Genomic DNA, 13,668 nt, shown 5'->3' on the forward strand with positions numbered 1-13,668 from the left:
TGGCAATAATCAAACTCTTACCTTGTTGCTAGAAGCAAACTTTAAGTGATGCTTTGCATCCACTGTACTAATGTCATAGGGATATAAATATCTATCTTAATATACTAAAGATTCATTTTTTAATGTAATATAGGTTAATTTTTAAGTAGTATACTAAAAATGAGTATACATATTTAAATACAATTAAAATCAACATTCAAAACAAATTAAAATAACATGTAATACACTACAAATAATAGTTTAATTACCTAATTATAGTCAAAAACTTTGTGATTGAGCAGCATAACAGGTCACGGATTTTCACTTAATAGTTGGATAACTTATTTTTCTTTACTTCAATTTTAATCAGAAGCTAAATCTTGGTGCATGAGAAACTGAGAATGGTATAATTGGAGCAGCTATTTTATCCATTTTATAGTGAATTGGTCATGTTGTCATTAGTTGACCATAATGGTAGTTTATGAAGATATAATATAATATTTAATATAAAAAGTCCATGCAAATAATATTATTCTTTTCACCATAATATTATTGGAGCAGTAATTATGAGAGTGAGTCAGGTCAAACAACTTATGGTCAACTAATTTGGGCTAATTTCATCAGCATATACATATATATTATTCCACCAGAACCACCATACAACTAATCCACAAATGTTTATTACTATCATCAAGAAATTTTACATATGATTTAACACTTGCTTTTTGTATATTGTATAAAATAAATGATATTTTCTCGAATATTGAAATAGTCTACTGTAGAAAAAATCTTATGAGTATTTAATTTGTATTTAGTTCATTGGATTTAATACTCTAGATATTAGACGAGATTTTTACTATAAAGAAAATAGTAATACTTGTAAATAAATAGTTACTACTGGGAAATCAGTTAGTTTGATTTTTGCCGAGAACTAGATTTTTAATTTTCACGAAAACCAAAAAAGAAGATGGAGAATTGGAAAAAATTACTTTGAATTTTTGAGATTTTGTTTATTTTTTTGAAAAAATAAATTTATTTTTCTTTTGATCGGAAATCAATTTTGATTGACCATCATTTTTCTCGTTATCGAACATTAGATATTATTTTTCGAAAAATACTTGGTGTACTCTCATTTAAACTCCCAACTTGTACTCTCTCTTACATGTTCTTGATGTTGACATTTTTCTGTGGACCCACATGATGAAAATAACCAACCCTGATTTGCCAACTCAAGAAGTATAAGTGAGGAGTAGAATTTTGAGAGTCTATGTAGTAGAACTCTTATTTTTCGAGTTTCCAAACACAACATAATTTATGTTGGACAAAAACATCCTACATAAAACATGGAGAATGTTTTGAGCACGTGAGAGGCACGTGGTTTCCATACTGGGATCTCGGACGGCGGCGCCATTATAAGAAGACGACGGAAAGTGAAGAAGAATCAGAGATGTATCCATGGAGACAGGGGAGCTGCCACTGCGTCCAATGATATTCAAACAAAAATCCCACCGATTCTCAAGCTTCTCTTCCACTCTCATCGCCGATTAATTCATCGCCCACTTGCATTCACCTCTAAATATTTTATCTCTCCTCGCCACCTTCCAGTAAGTTTCCTTCAATCTCACCGATTTTTCCGACGCGTTTTCTTCACTACTCGGCCATAATAGCTTGCACTTTTACAAACCCCACTCGTTTCCATTGTATTCATATATGTTTCTTTAATCACTTTTGTTCTCATTTGATCCACCACCTTATTATATTCCGTTGAAATAGTATTACTACTGTATATTATATTTTAGCCAAAGCAGAAATTCTTCATTTTTTTTTGGTTTTTGCTGATTTTTGTAAGCTGTTCGTTTGAATTTGTGCTGTTATGGTAAGAAAATGGATGTAAAACGGAGATGGATGAGCTGTTTCGAGCTTCGTTTAGCAACAACGTTTGTACTGTTCTGCGTTTTTCATCATAATCTGGGTTTGTGTTGGTCGCCCAACAGCGAAGGTTTGGTCCGGAATCTTAAATTGTTTGTAGTTTTAGGAAGGGATTTGATTTGATGAAGTGTATTTGAACGTTGATTATTTCAGGATTGGCGCTGTTGAGGTTTAAGGAAAGAGTGATTGAAGATCCGTTTGGTGCGCTTTCAAGCTGGAAGTATAATGGCGATGGGGATTTGAATCCATGTTGCTGGTTTGGGGTTGAATGTTCGGATGGGAAAGTTGTAACGTTGTGAGTGATTCCTCTGATACGATGATCCTTTTGAATGATGTTTTCTTGTCCCTCCCTGATCATATGTTTATAATAACTGCAGAAATTTGAGAGATCTTCAGCTTGGAGGAACTTTGGCACCTGAGCTTTCAAAGCTCACATATATTCAAGTCATGTAAGGATATCTTCAGAAAAAGAAGTTAGATTAGATTAGTTATGCAGTCAATCTGATTCTTAACTCATATCTGCAGAATTTTACGCAACAATTCATTTACTGGAATCATTCCAAAAGATATTGGAGAACTGAGGGCACTGGAAGTGTTGGATTTGGGGCATAATAACTTCAGTGGCCAATTTCCCATAGATCTTGGCAATAACTTCTCCTTGTCAATCCTGTGAGTTGATTCTTCGAGGAGCTAATTAAGGTAGTATTCAAGGTTATATATGTGTTGATGGTTTTATTTAACTCGAGCTTCGTGGTTATCATTTGCAGTTTGTTGGATAACAACAAATATATTGGAAGCACAGTGCCCGAAATTCATGAACTTGGAATCCTTTCTGAGTCTCAAGTGGATGAAAACCTTCTAAGTGGTGCTGCTAAAAAGGCTAGTTTCTGGTGAGTGATGTAGATTGGTTTTCAGAAACCCTTTCTGAGCCTCGATTCTTTGAGTTCATTGCTAGTTATACCCAGAAAAGTTTAATTTTCAGAGGTTGATTGAATGGTAGATTACATGAAATGGCTCATCTTCATGAGAATTTTGATTGTCTGAATGTTTTTGTGGATTGTAATGTTCAACAGGGAAGATAGGAAACCCGGGGACCAAGGTTTTCGCAGGCTTTTGCAGGCTACAAGAAATAAGAGATCTACACGGGGTAGAAGGAATTCGAGATCACCCCCAACATCTTCCTTCTCGTTATCTCCATCTCCATCTCCATCTCCATCTCCATCTCCATCGCCACAGCCATCCTTTTCTGCAGCTCCATTTTCATCCCCCGTTGCAGCACCGTTATCATCTATATCAGTTCCTCCCTCGATCCCCATGTCTGAATCTCCCTCCATCCCTTCACCCGCTCCTTCGTTTCCAAAATCTCCAGCTCCAAAGCCTTCTGTAGATTCAGAAGTTGTTTCCAGGCCACAGCACACCTCTCCTGTCTCACTTCCTCCCTCTCCTTCCCCGAGTGAAGCTCCAGAAGATGCAAAAAAATTCAGACATTATATGGTTTATGTATTAGGTGGTATAGCTGGGGCAATTGTGCTAGTAGTCATTGGATCCCTTATGTATTTCTTTTGCCGAAATAATAAGGTTGTTACTGTTAAACCATGGGCAACGGGGCTTAGTGGACAGCTGCAGAAAGCATTTGTTACAGGTTAGTTCTTCTCGCTACCCACAAAAAAAAAAAACGTATTAGGATTATCTCTAGAAATCAAATCTTGATCGATTTCTTATGTTGCAGGTGTGCCAAAGCTCCAAAGATCAGAACTTGAGACGGCCTGTGAAGATTTCAGTAACATAATTGGCTCTCTCCCGAATGGCACAGTTTACAAAGGCACCCTTTCGAGTGGCGTTGAAATAGCAGTGACAGCAACTGCTGCAAAGTCGGGTGGAGATTGGTCGGAGAATTTGGAAACTCAGTTCAGAAACAAGGCATGTCAAGTAGCCCGAGTATTCTTGAAATGATTTTGAAGTTATAAACTGCTGAAATTTCATTACGTTTGTTTTGTTTTTCAGATCGACACCTTATCGAAAATAAACCACAAGAACTTTGTGAACCTTATTGGATATTGCAAAGAGGAAGGTCCCTTCACAAGGATGATGGTGTTTGAGTACGCCCCGAATGGGACACTCTTCGAACATCTGCATAGTAAGTTATTGTCTGTTAATTCCCATGTTTCTGTCATATGTTTGACAAACCTCAACTAATGTGAATCCTGGGTGTCTGGTCTGCAGTTAAGGAATCAGAGCACTTGGATTGGTCAATGCGGTTGCGAATAGCCATGGGCATTGCTTACTGCCTCGAGTATATGTACCAGCTTAACCCTCCCATACTTCACAGAAACCTGCAATCTTCTTCTGTTTACCTAACAGAAGACTATGCAGCAAAGTTATCAGATTTCAACTTCTGGAATGAAGCAAAGAAAGGGGAATCAGATCTTCCATCACCTGATGAAGATGAAGATGAAGACTGCATTTTTAGCTTTGGGTTGATACTATTTGAGATGATTACTGGTAAGCTTCTTCCATATTCTGATGGGAATGGCTCCCTTGAAAACTGGGTAACAATCTGCTTGAAGGAAGAGAAGCCCCACACAGAAATGGTGGATCCTACACTGAAATCGTACGGGGAGAAAGAGCTCGAGAAACTGTTTGCTCTGATGAAAGATTGCATCCTCTCAGACCCAACACAAAGACCAGGTGTGAAGGAGGTTGTTTCCAGGTTGAAGGAGATCACAGCTATGGGTCCCGATGGTGCAATGCCAAAAACTTCGCCTCTTTGGTGGGCTGAGCTCGAGATTTTATCCACAGATTCAATCTAAGACGGTTTAAATTACAGCAAAACTCACCTTAACCAATCTCCAGACGCATGTTGTCATTCTTATTGTTATTATTACTGTTACTATTATTTTTAACCTTTTGATTTCCCTCCCCTGCCAACTTGACTCCATCAAGATTCAAGAATGGTGCTGATTGATTGATTCTTTAACCTGTTATGTATATATATATGTATCTGTAATGGGTTCTTTACCATCTGTATCTCAGTGTGCTGTCTATATAGAATTCTCTGCAATGTAACCAATGCCATTAATTTTTCTTCTTCAAGCTTTCCACTAAACAAATATCATACATAAGGACAACCTCAGCTATGTTGGTCAAACTTTTGACTTAGTAATCACAAGGTTACAAGTCTGACTCCCAACAAGAGTTGTGTATTGACCTTCTTGGTTTGAACTGGTCAACTATAAGTAGTGTTGTAAAAATCGGATCAGGCGGGCACCCGCCCCGGGACCGAGGCGATTTCAACCCTAGGCAGCTTTTAGTTAGCTGGCCGACTAGATGCCCTAGGCACCGAGTTGGGGAGTGGAAAAAGTGGGAATGATATACTCGAATTACTCGACCACCTAGAAGGAGCTCTAGGCGTTAGGCGCCCCCGGGCACAGTACTAAACTTCTTCAGCAAACAATAATAAAGTCTTGTGGAACATGAATGAAACTTTCAAGAAAAATGTAGAGCAGAAAATTTGAGCACTTCTTGATTATCTGTTTGAAAGGATCAATGATGTTTACAATGAGACAATCCACAAAATTGATTGTTTACCGTGACAACATTTTTCATGTGTGATGTTTGTTTGCCGTGAAATGCTTTTTTGGATCAACTACATTACCCCCATTGTCAGGATGATCCTAAGCAATCATGTAATGCTGCAACAGATATGTACACACTCCATTTTCTTCGCACCCGAACAGATACACCTTCATTGTAATATAAGTTATCACCAACCTTGCAACTGAATGATCAAACGACAAGCCAATTTCCGAAGAGTCAAGTCGAGGGTAAATCCCGAGTGGATCCTTTTTCGCCCCTGAACCGAAGCGATCATCCCAGACCGGCTGCATTGTAGAAAGAAGCGCAAACTTTATGCTGGGTGGTGGCTTTGTTTCGTGTGCGGTGGTAGAGATCTAGGGTGTCTTTATGGCTGGGATCCAAGCAGAGTGCTGCTTCGCAATCTTGGAGAGCCGAGGTGAAATCGCTCATGGACTCGTGGAATGCAGCTCGGAGATTGAGCATTTGCAGGTCGGGTTTGAAGGATACCGCTCTTGTAAGCTCCTCTACCGCTTCGGTTTCTCTTTGGTCATCCATAAGCACTGATGCATGGCATTGCAAATATTAGAACCGAACCGAAAAGGGAAAAATAAGTAACGAATGTTATAAACAGAGATTGGGCTAGGATCACTCAACTGGGGCCAAACCACATTGAATCCAACCAATTAGCTAGTCTAACCCATGGCCTTATAAACCCATATGTTCTCTCTTATTTTTATCAATGTGGGACTCTTAACAAGAAAAGAACGGGAAAGAGTGTAACGAGGCAAAAGCAATGCTTTTTTCCCACATCGTTTCACTTTTGGCAGCCCGAAAGCCAATATTGCGACCTTCAGGTCAGCGTTGAAACTTGCTTATACCCTAGTGCACTTCGAAATTTTTTTTAAAAATGACATTTTTCAATAAATGTTACTTTGTTCTACTATTATACGGTCCGACTTCCTAATACCTAGGCAAAAGTAAGGGAAATAGATACTACCTGCGGCTCTGTATCTGTACGGGTAAGTCCTCAAAGGATCCAATTGTGTTGCCATGCTGAGATCACTATTTGCCATTTCCCGATCGCAATATTCTGATCGTTTCTCATAAGCCGAAGCCTTGTTTTGCGCCTTCTCTATAAGCTTTGTCATTTCATCATAAGCAGCTTTCCTATCGTTCTTGAGATAATAAACGCGTGCTAAACCTTGATGAGCTCTCGTATGCTTGATTTCGAGGGCACTGACGTAACAGTCCGCTGCAAGATCCAGCTTCCCGCAATCCACATATATACTCCCGAGATTATTAAGTGCCTGCCAAACAAACATACGAAACATGAAAAACGCAACTGGGACCCACATCAAAACGAGGGAATGTTGGAATGGACGTACTTGTCCCTTACGAAGACCATCCGACGGGCATCTGAGGGCCTCCTCCAACAGTTGGATCACATACGACGAAGATTCGGAATCCAAAGTCGTATCTGCTAGAGCATATGCTTTAAGAAAGAAGGCCTCGAATGATCTCTGGAGAGATATAGACTCCTCGGCCTTAGAAAGCGCTTCTTTACGGTGCCCCGTGTCATATAAAATCCATCCTTCATACACTAGTCTTTCGCACTTCGAGCTCGAATGATTAAGAGCCAATCTCAAGCTGCGCATTGCAGCTTTTTGACAGTTCAACCTACAAATTTCGTGTCGGTATGTTATTGGCAATTAATAGTTAGCATCAGTGATATCAACAATAAACATTTATTAATGATTAATGATTTTACCTTAATAGAAGTAAAGATTGGCGAAATCGTAAGACACTTTTCCCGGGATCATTTAGTAACATCTGATGTATTACGGACAACGAACCAATATCATCAACGGAAGACCATCGGTCATAAAGCTGCATCCAGCAATCAGCGGGGCTCCATTGTTGAACGTGAAGACCGAGGAGTTCGAGCAAGTGGTCGGCTCTCATTTTCCCGGAAAACATCATATAATTTGGCTCCAATGTTAACAATGCCCGAATATCTCTGATGGCAGATTTGTAATCCTCGATAACAATAAAGCACCAAGCCCGCAGTTCAAGGCAGTCGAGGGAGACCTTAAACCCGACAATTCTATTTATCTCCGAGATGGCAGCCTCGATCTGATTTTCTTCCACCATTGCCACAGCTCGGTATTTATACGGAAAAGAAAGCGTGGGATCCAATCTAGTGGCATCGTCCAAATCCGAAATCTTTTGTTTGCCAAGATTGTACAAAGAACGCTCTTGATACATCCACCCCATGGCTTTACACGTCGAGATCATACCGTCAATTATCTCGTAAGACGAAAACCGTTGCCCTTGTTTGTACTTAGTCCGTGCAATACCCACAGCCGAATAGCCATGCCCAACTTCGACTGCCGCCTCAAAGCAAAATTGAGCTTCTTTATAATCCTTCCTCTCGAACAACACGCAACCTAACTGATGGAACGCGATGGCCTTTTGCCACCTCTCGCTCGCACATTCTCTCAATCTCTCCAACAACATAACCGTTATCTTCGATGCCATATTATCCTCCATAGCAACCTGGCTAAGGAAATAATACAACAGAAACGAAGCATGCCCCACCATCCCCAATCTCTCCTTAGCCTCAGCGCTACAAAAGATATTCAAAACTTTCGAATTGTACAAGTATCCCGGGAGCTCTCGGAGTATCACCTGCAAGCAAGAAGCTGCGAGGAGCTTTGCTCGCTCCTCCAAAGCGTAATCGATAAGAACCAACGCCTCATCGATATCGGACACCAATGAAGCTAAATAACTATCACAAGAAGATTTCATTTCTTCACAACAGAATCTATTCGCAAAAGAAAGCATCTCTAGAACTATAGTGGGTGAACAAGTATCTAATCTTCCTATCCTACTAAACATTTCCACAGCTTTCATTCCTTCCAGAGATATCCCAATAAAGGTGAAATCAATTCTTTCATTCTTAGCCTCCATGAAATTACCATACAACATAGATTTCAAAGGAACTGAGAGAGCAGCAATTTTACCTCTGAGACAGGTAATCACTTCATTGCCAATGCAGAAACTTACTTCCCCTTCCTCTTCTTCTGGGCTATGGAAAATATTACCATCTGAGATTCTGCTTAGATCATGGGACTGATTTGGTGATTGATAACAATTGCAATGGGTAAACACCGAATCCGGATCATACCCGTGAATCAAAGCGGATTTGGGGCATTCAATGATTCTTCCAATGCAATCTAGAGATGATTTTCCGACCATCTCGTCTTCTCTTCTCTCGTATCTCAACCAGGCCGATAAAACAACCTTGGAATGCACGTCAACGGCGTGTTGACGGGCGGATTGGAGGCACCGCCGGAGCAATTTCGGATCACCCAGATTACACAGCACCGAGAACTGCTCCAAATACACCCAAGCCTTCCCAAAATCCGGGCTTTTCTCCACCCGGCGGTAGAGCTCCGCTAGGGATTCGACGAAATCAACGGGCTTGAGAAACGGGTCAATGGGCGGCTCAAGCGAGGCAGTAGTGGGCAGCCCATACGGGAGCAGCGTCTCCGCCGCGGATAACGACACGATCTCTAGCGAGTCCGACAGGATGGAGTTAATCGTCGGGTGACCCTGATGATGATGATGCCGGTACACCTTGGCGGCACCGGCGGCGGCGCCGCCGCCGCCGCTCGTGGAGGTGTCGGACGGATTAAAGGCGTGGACTTGGATCGTCTTGCACCGGTCTTTCAGCTTGAAACTCCGCATACTACTGGAGATTTGATGAACAGAGTACTGACGAAACAGATTCACAAATCTCGATTTTGAAACGCTGTCTGCTTGTTTGACTTCATTCTCCGGCCCTGAAGTAGACATGAATGAATCTGAAAACTCCACTGAAAAACTCTCATCAATGATTCCAACTCCGCCTTGCATATACCAATAAGGACACGAGATTTGGGTGGAGAAGGTGGTGATGATGAAGCCCTATGGACTCATCCACTGAACCCAACAATGGTGAATCTTTTTCATTTCATTTCATTTTTTTTTCTTGGAGATGATGCAAATGAGAAAACAAAAATAAAATTAAAAAATAGGGTAAAACAATATGTGGAGGGTGGATCTAATCCACCGTTGTTTGTAATATTTTGTGTCGAATAATAATGCCAAGCTGTCGTATCACTCTTATCATGCTGCGTGTGTGATTATAATTATGGTTTTTTTTTAATAAATAAAATATTATTCCTGCTTGTACATACATATATATATTTTTATTATATAAATCTTGTACTGTCTAACTGATCCAATCAATTTAAAGGTAATTATAATAAATATAAAGAATATTATATTTATCACGGATTTTTAACGGTTCAATATTAATAATATCAAATATAACATGGACAATGCGCGAAGACGAGATCGGCCTCCTTGGCGCTACAAACACTATGAGGATCAGCTAATGATCTTGGATGATCTTCCCCTCCTTTAAATAAATTTTTTAAAAAATTAATTGGGGCCAACTAATTAAGGAAAAAATTTGTTTCCCAAACTTCCATTTCAACATGATCAAACAATTCAAGTTGGTAAATCAAAAGGCCATGTGCAACAAGCTTGATTGAAAGAGTGTTGGCAAGAATCGAACTCGTGATATTTTAGTACAAAAATCATATTTCACCTACTCAATGTAATATTATTAGCACCAGTATTTATCACTACCAAAAAAAAACTCTATTTACCACAAATTATAGTTTTAAAAAATGGATTCCAAATTATATTTTTCTTTTAATCATATGATATTTTTTTTTGGGAGGTTTGTGTTAGCAAGGGATTGGAGAAAAGGGTGAGGTGGATAAAATATTGAAGCAACTTGAACTTTTTCTTTGTGTATGATAATTGAAATTCTCTAGTGGAGTATCTTTTCAATTTCTTCGTCAATTTGTCTACAAGTGTGAAAAAACAATGCAATCATAGCACTATAGTAGATAATTTGATGATGTCTTATAAGTAGATTTCAATGTGAATAGTTTTGTCTTTATTCTTTGATAAATGTGCATAAAATATAATCAACTCAATCATACTCAATACAGCTAAGAAATAAAGCAATAACTTACTTGTTTAACGGAGTATCACTACATTAATATAAAGACTAAATAATGTTAAGATTAATGGAACTCTAGAGTACCATTACACATCTTTGTCATACAGAAATCCTAATTAGCGAGCTGATCAATCATTCAATCATTAATCGATAGATGTGTGTTGTGTGTGTATTTTTTTTTAATAGCTAATCATAATGAAACACATTAAACAAAACAATTTTTTTGGGATAAACTTAATGGAGAGGGGAATATATCCAAAACAAACTAATAAAAGTTTTCGCAGTTGTGGCCCCAAGCGCAACATCTATAAGTAATCTTGAATATAAACATAAGGGTATCTAAAGGCAACACGCTAAATAAAATATTTTTGTATACAATAAATAATTAAAACAAACCTACATTAAACTAAAGAAATCAGGTCAGACAACACTAATAATGTCAGCAAAAAGAAGTGGTACGGTTGAATCTCTAACTTTCAGTAGGGTTTCCAAAATATGTGGGCCTTGATACGGTGAAGAATTATGTACTTCATCCACTCAGAATAAATATTTGATCCACCGATATATCATATATAGAGTTTAATTTATTGTATTAAAACTACACCAAACTAAAGAAATCAAGTCGGACAACCCCAACAATATCAACAAAAAGAAATACGTAATTGAATCACTGTATGCAGCAGTGGTTCAGTTCAGAATTGGATATCAAATGTTGGAAGCAAACCAAAACCACAACATTAAAATTTCCAAATTAAAACCAGACCAATGGTTGGGAATAACCAAAATTTGGTTCACCAAATTCACAAGACAGACATACATACAATGAATCTTCACCTGTTAAACAGTGGCTGCAGACACTAAGAAAGACATATTATTATTATTAATTTTTTTTTTCAGGTGATATAAAAACAGGGTTTTGCATACTCAGATAGATCAGATCAGATCAGACCAGCTGTTGAAGGTTAGACGTGAGAAAATGTTTTATCATAAATAATTGTGAACAGGTAAGGGACAGGGACCCTTAAGACCAAGATAATTGCAAGCTCAGACAACAACAATTAGATCTAAGAAAAACAATAATATAATATTCTTCTTTTTTTTTTTTTCTTATTTTTCTTAATTGAATTAAAAGGATATATAGGATGTTTATTATGGTGGCAACTCCTTCCACGTCCGACCACTCTTTGTTATTTATTAATTGGTTTAATTATTTCAGTACATACATACATATAAAACAAAACTTTTCTCCAGAGTTTTGTATATGTGTTGGAACTACTGTTACTTTTATTGCATACCAAAATTTGTGCAGGTACGAAAAGGATCAAATTTCAGGAATTATTGTCACGTGTTAGGGCTGTTTTGTTTATGTATCGCCTTAATTATACTATTAACAAGAATTAAACTCGTCGGATTTTTAATATAAAAATTATGTTTTATTCATTGGATCACTCATTTCGAGGCAATAATTTTTTTTCTCCCTTTTTTGAGAGATGAAAGAAACATGCAACCACTACTTTGAAGGTGTGCACAGGGTAAAAAACCCAACTTTGTAACAGGACCATCAGGAGGTAAAATCAATCTAGATTATCCATTGACCGGCTCAAACAAAGAAGGTCAATAGGCAACTCTGGGGAGTTTCTTAAAAAAAAAAAAATTCTCTTCTTAGAATAGAGTGTTTCGAAATTTTATTTACTAAATAACAATAGGGAAATACTATATGTATTCTCATTTTCTACTCCCAACTTTTACTCCATACTTTTATATATATATATATATATATTGATGTAGTCACTTTTACCGGGGCTCACATAAGGAAAAATATAAGTATAATACTTTTAAATCAAAATGTAAAAATATTATATTTTTCTTCAAAAGTATTACATTTTCTGATATAAGTAATAAACATTTTATTTCTTATTAGTATTACATTTTTCAGTATAAGTATTGCATTTGATCTTGACCGGATCCATCTCCGGATAAGAATCAGTGGGACGGTCTCACATAAGTTTGTCTTATTTTATTTAATATTAACTTATTAATGGAAAACCCCTATCTCTTCCAAATAAAATTCTTAGAACTCTAAAATTCTTGCAATATTTTTATAGTCTTTCCGGCCTTATATATTTTCTTAACTAGATATATCCTAAATATATTTCAAGAATCACTACAATTATATTTAGAAATTTTAAAATATATAAGCTAGTCTTTAAAAAAATGTTCTAAAATTCTTATAATCATTCATGAAATATATTTAAGATATATTTAGTCAATAATTATGCATGGAAAGATTATAAGAATATTAGAATCATTTTATGGTTAAATATTTTATTTTGCAAAGACATTTCTACTTTAAGAATTTATTTTTAATTAATATTAATACTAAATAAAATAATAAAATATATAAATAAGTTCTTTTTATGACGAGAAAAATCCACAATCACTACCTGATGATGTGTATTGGGTAAATCTCACCCTTATTAATAAGTTATGCTATAGTATAATGTATAAAATTTTCATTTAATGTTAAATAATGTTTGTGTATGATTTATTGATGATGGTTTGTTATATAAGATGACACTTAAATTAAACATTATTTTGCTCAAAATTCAAATTAAAAAAAAATGTTATTTTCCCAATCAACTTGATGTGGCAGTGAGTCAGTGGCAAAGGCCTTGTGCTGATATATCTCCATAATTTCTTCTCATGTCATATATAGTGTATTTTACAATTTAAAAACTTTGTTTAGACTTTTAGGCGAAACAATTTTTCTAGTATAACCTTGTAGTAATATATTTTACTTTTAACACAAAGGATAGTTCAAGTGGTAAATGAATTTTTTTTTTATGGTGATAATTTTAGTTTGATTTTTATAAGTAACAATTCTCACTGAGTCAGCACGGGCTAGCCGGCCAGCTCTTGTGCCTCTCGAAGCTAATTATTGGAGGATTGATTCTTATGGGCTAAACCTTTCCTTGATTAAGCGTATGACTCTATATTTTCAGTTAGAGGATATAATTCTATGTTTTCATTGACAAATAGCTAATAGGTTACCTTCGTTTTCAGAATTGGATAGCCATGATTGTCTTGTTCGTTGATGGACATAT

General features: G+C 37.0%; 2 protein-coding genes across 4 annotated transcripts; one reads left to right on the forward strand and one right to left on the reverse strand.

Moving 5' to 3' along the window:
* Nucleotides 1-1,371: 1,371 nt before the first annotated feature.
* LOC109163201 (probable inactive receptor-like protein kinase At3g56050) lies at nucleotides 1,372-4,997 on the forward strand. 3 transcript variants are annotated; one of them, XM_019311971.1, is made up of 10 exons: nucleotides 1,372-1,583; nucleotides 1,861-1,978; nucleotides 2,062-2,203; nucleotides 2,286-2,357; nucleotides 2,434-2,577; nucleotides 2,676-2,798; nucleotides 2,982-3,550; nucleotides 3,638-3,828; nucleotides 3,913-4,045; nucleotides 4,132-4,733. In XM_019311971.1, exons 2-10 carry the CDS (start codon nucleotides 1,864-1,866, stop codon nucleotides 4,716-4,718), a joined length of 2,076 nt encoding a protein of 691 aa, XP_019167516.1. In that variant the 5' UTR covers nucleotides 1,372-1,583; nucleotides 1,861-1,863; the 3' UTR covers nucleotides 4,719-4,733. The 3 variants fall into 3 exon arrangements, with proteins under 3 accessions (XP_019167516.1, XP_019167508.1, XP_019167524.1); XM_019311963.1 differs by having other exon boundaries at nucleotides 1,417-1,583; nucleotides 1,829-1,978; XM_019311979.1 differs by lacking the exon at nucleotides 1,372-1,583 and having other exon boundaries at nucleotides 1,595-1,978; nucleotides 4,132-4,997.
* A 409-nt stretch (nucleotides 4,998-5,406) lies between these two features.
* Nucleotides 5,407-9,615, reverse strand: LOC109163191 (ethylene-overproduction protein 1-like). Its single transcript, XM_019311952.1, has 4 exons — nucleotides 7,253-9,615; nucleotides 6,870-7,161; nucleotides 6,482-6,791; nucleotides 5,407-6,044 (listed from the first exon to the last, which is right to left on the reverse strand). The coding sequence occupies exons 1-4, from the start codon at nucleotides 9,400-9,402 to the stop codon at nucleotides 5,776-5,778; spliced, it is 3,021 nt and encodes a 1,006-aa protein (XP_019167497.1). The 5' UTR covers nucleotides 9,403-9,615; the 3' UTR covers nucleotides 5,407-5,775.
* Between the last annotated feature and the right edge of the window lie 4,053 nt (nucleotides 9,616-13,668).

The sequence above is a fragment of the Ipomoea nil genome, unplaced genomic scaffold, assembly GCF_001879475.1.
Source record: "Ipomoea nil cultivar Tokyo-kokei standard unplaced genomic scaffold, Asagao_1.1 scaffold0302, whole genome shotgun sequence".
Classification (NCBI taxonomy): domain Eukaryota; kingdom Viridiplantae; phylum Streptophyta; class Magnoliopsida; order Solanales; family Convolvulaceae; genus Ipomoea; species Ipomoea nil.

Coding starts and splice junctions, on each gene's coding strand:
- LOC109163201 (XM_019311971.1), top strand. CDS start 1,864: ATGGATGTAAAACGGAGATGGATGAGCTGTTTCGAGCTTCGTTTAGCA. Junction 2,358..2,433: donor CTCACATATATTCAAGTCAT/GTAAGGATATCT, acceptor TCATATCTGCAG/AATTTTACGCAACAATTCAT. Junction 2,799..2,981: donor GCTAAAAAGGCTAGTTTCTG/GTGAGTGATGTA, acceptor AATGTTCAACAG/GGAAGATAGGAAACCCGGGG.
- LOC109163191 (XM_019311952.1), bottom strand. CDS start 9,402: ATGCAAGGCGGAGTTGGAATCATTGATGAGAGTTTTTCAGTGGAGTTT. Junction 6,792..6,869: donor ATGGTCTTCGTAAGGGACAA/GTACGTCCATTC, acceptor TTTGTTTGGCAG/GCACTTAATAATCTCGGGAG. Junction 6,045..6,481: donor GTACAGATACAGAGCCGCAG/GTAGTATCTATT, acceptor GCCATGCATCAG/TGCTTATGGATGACCAAAGA.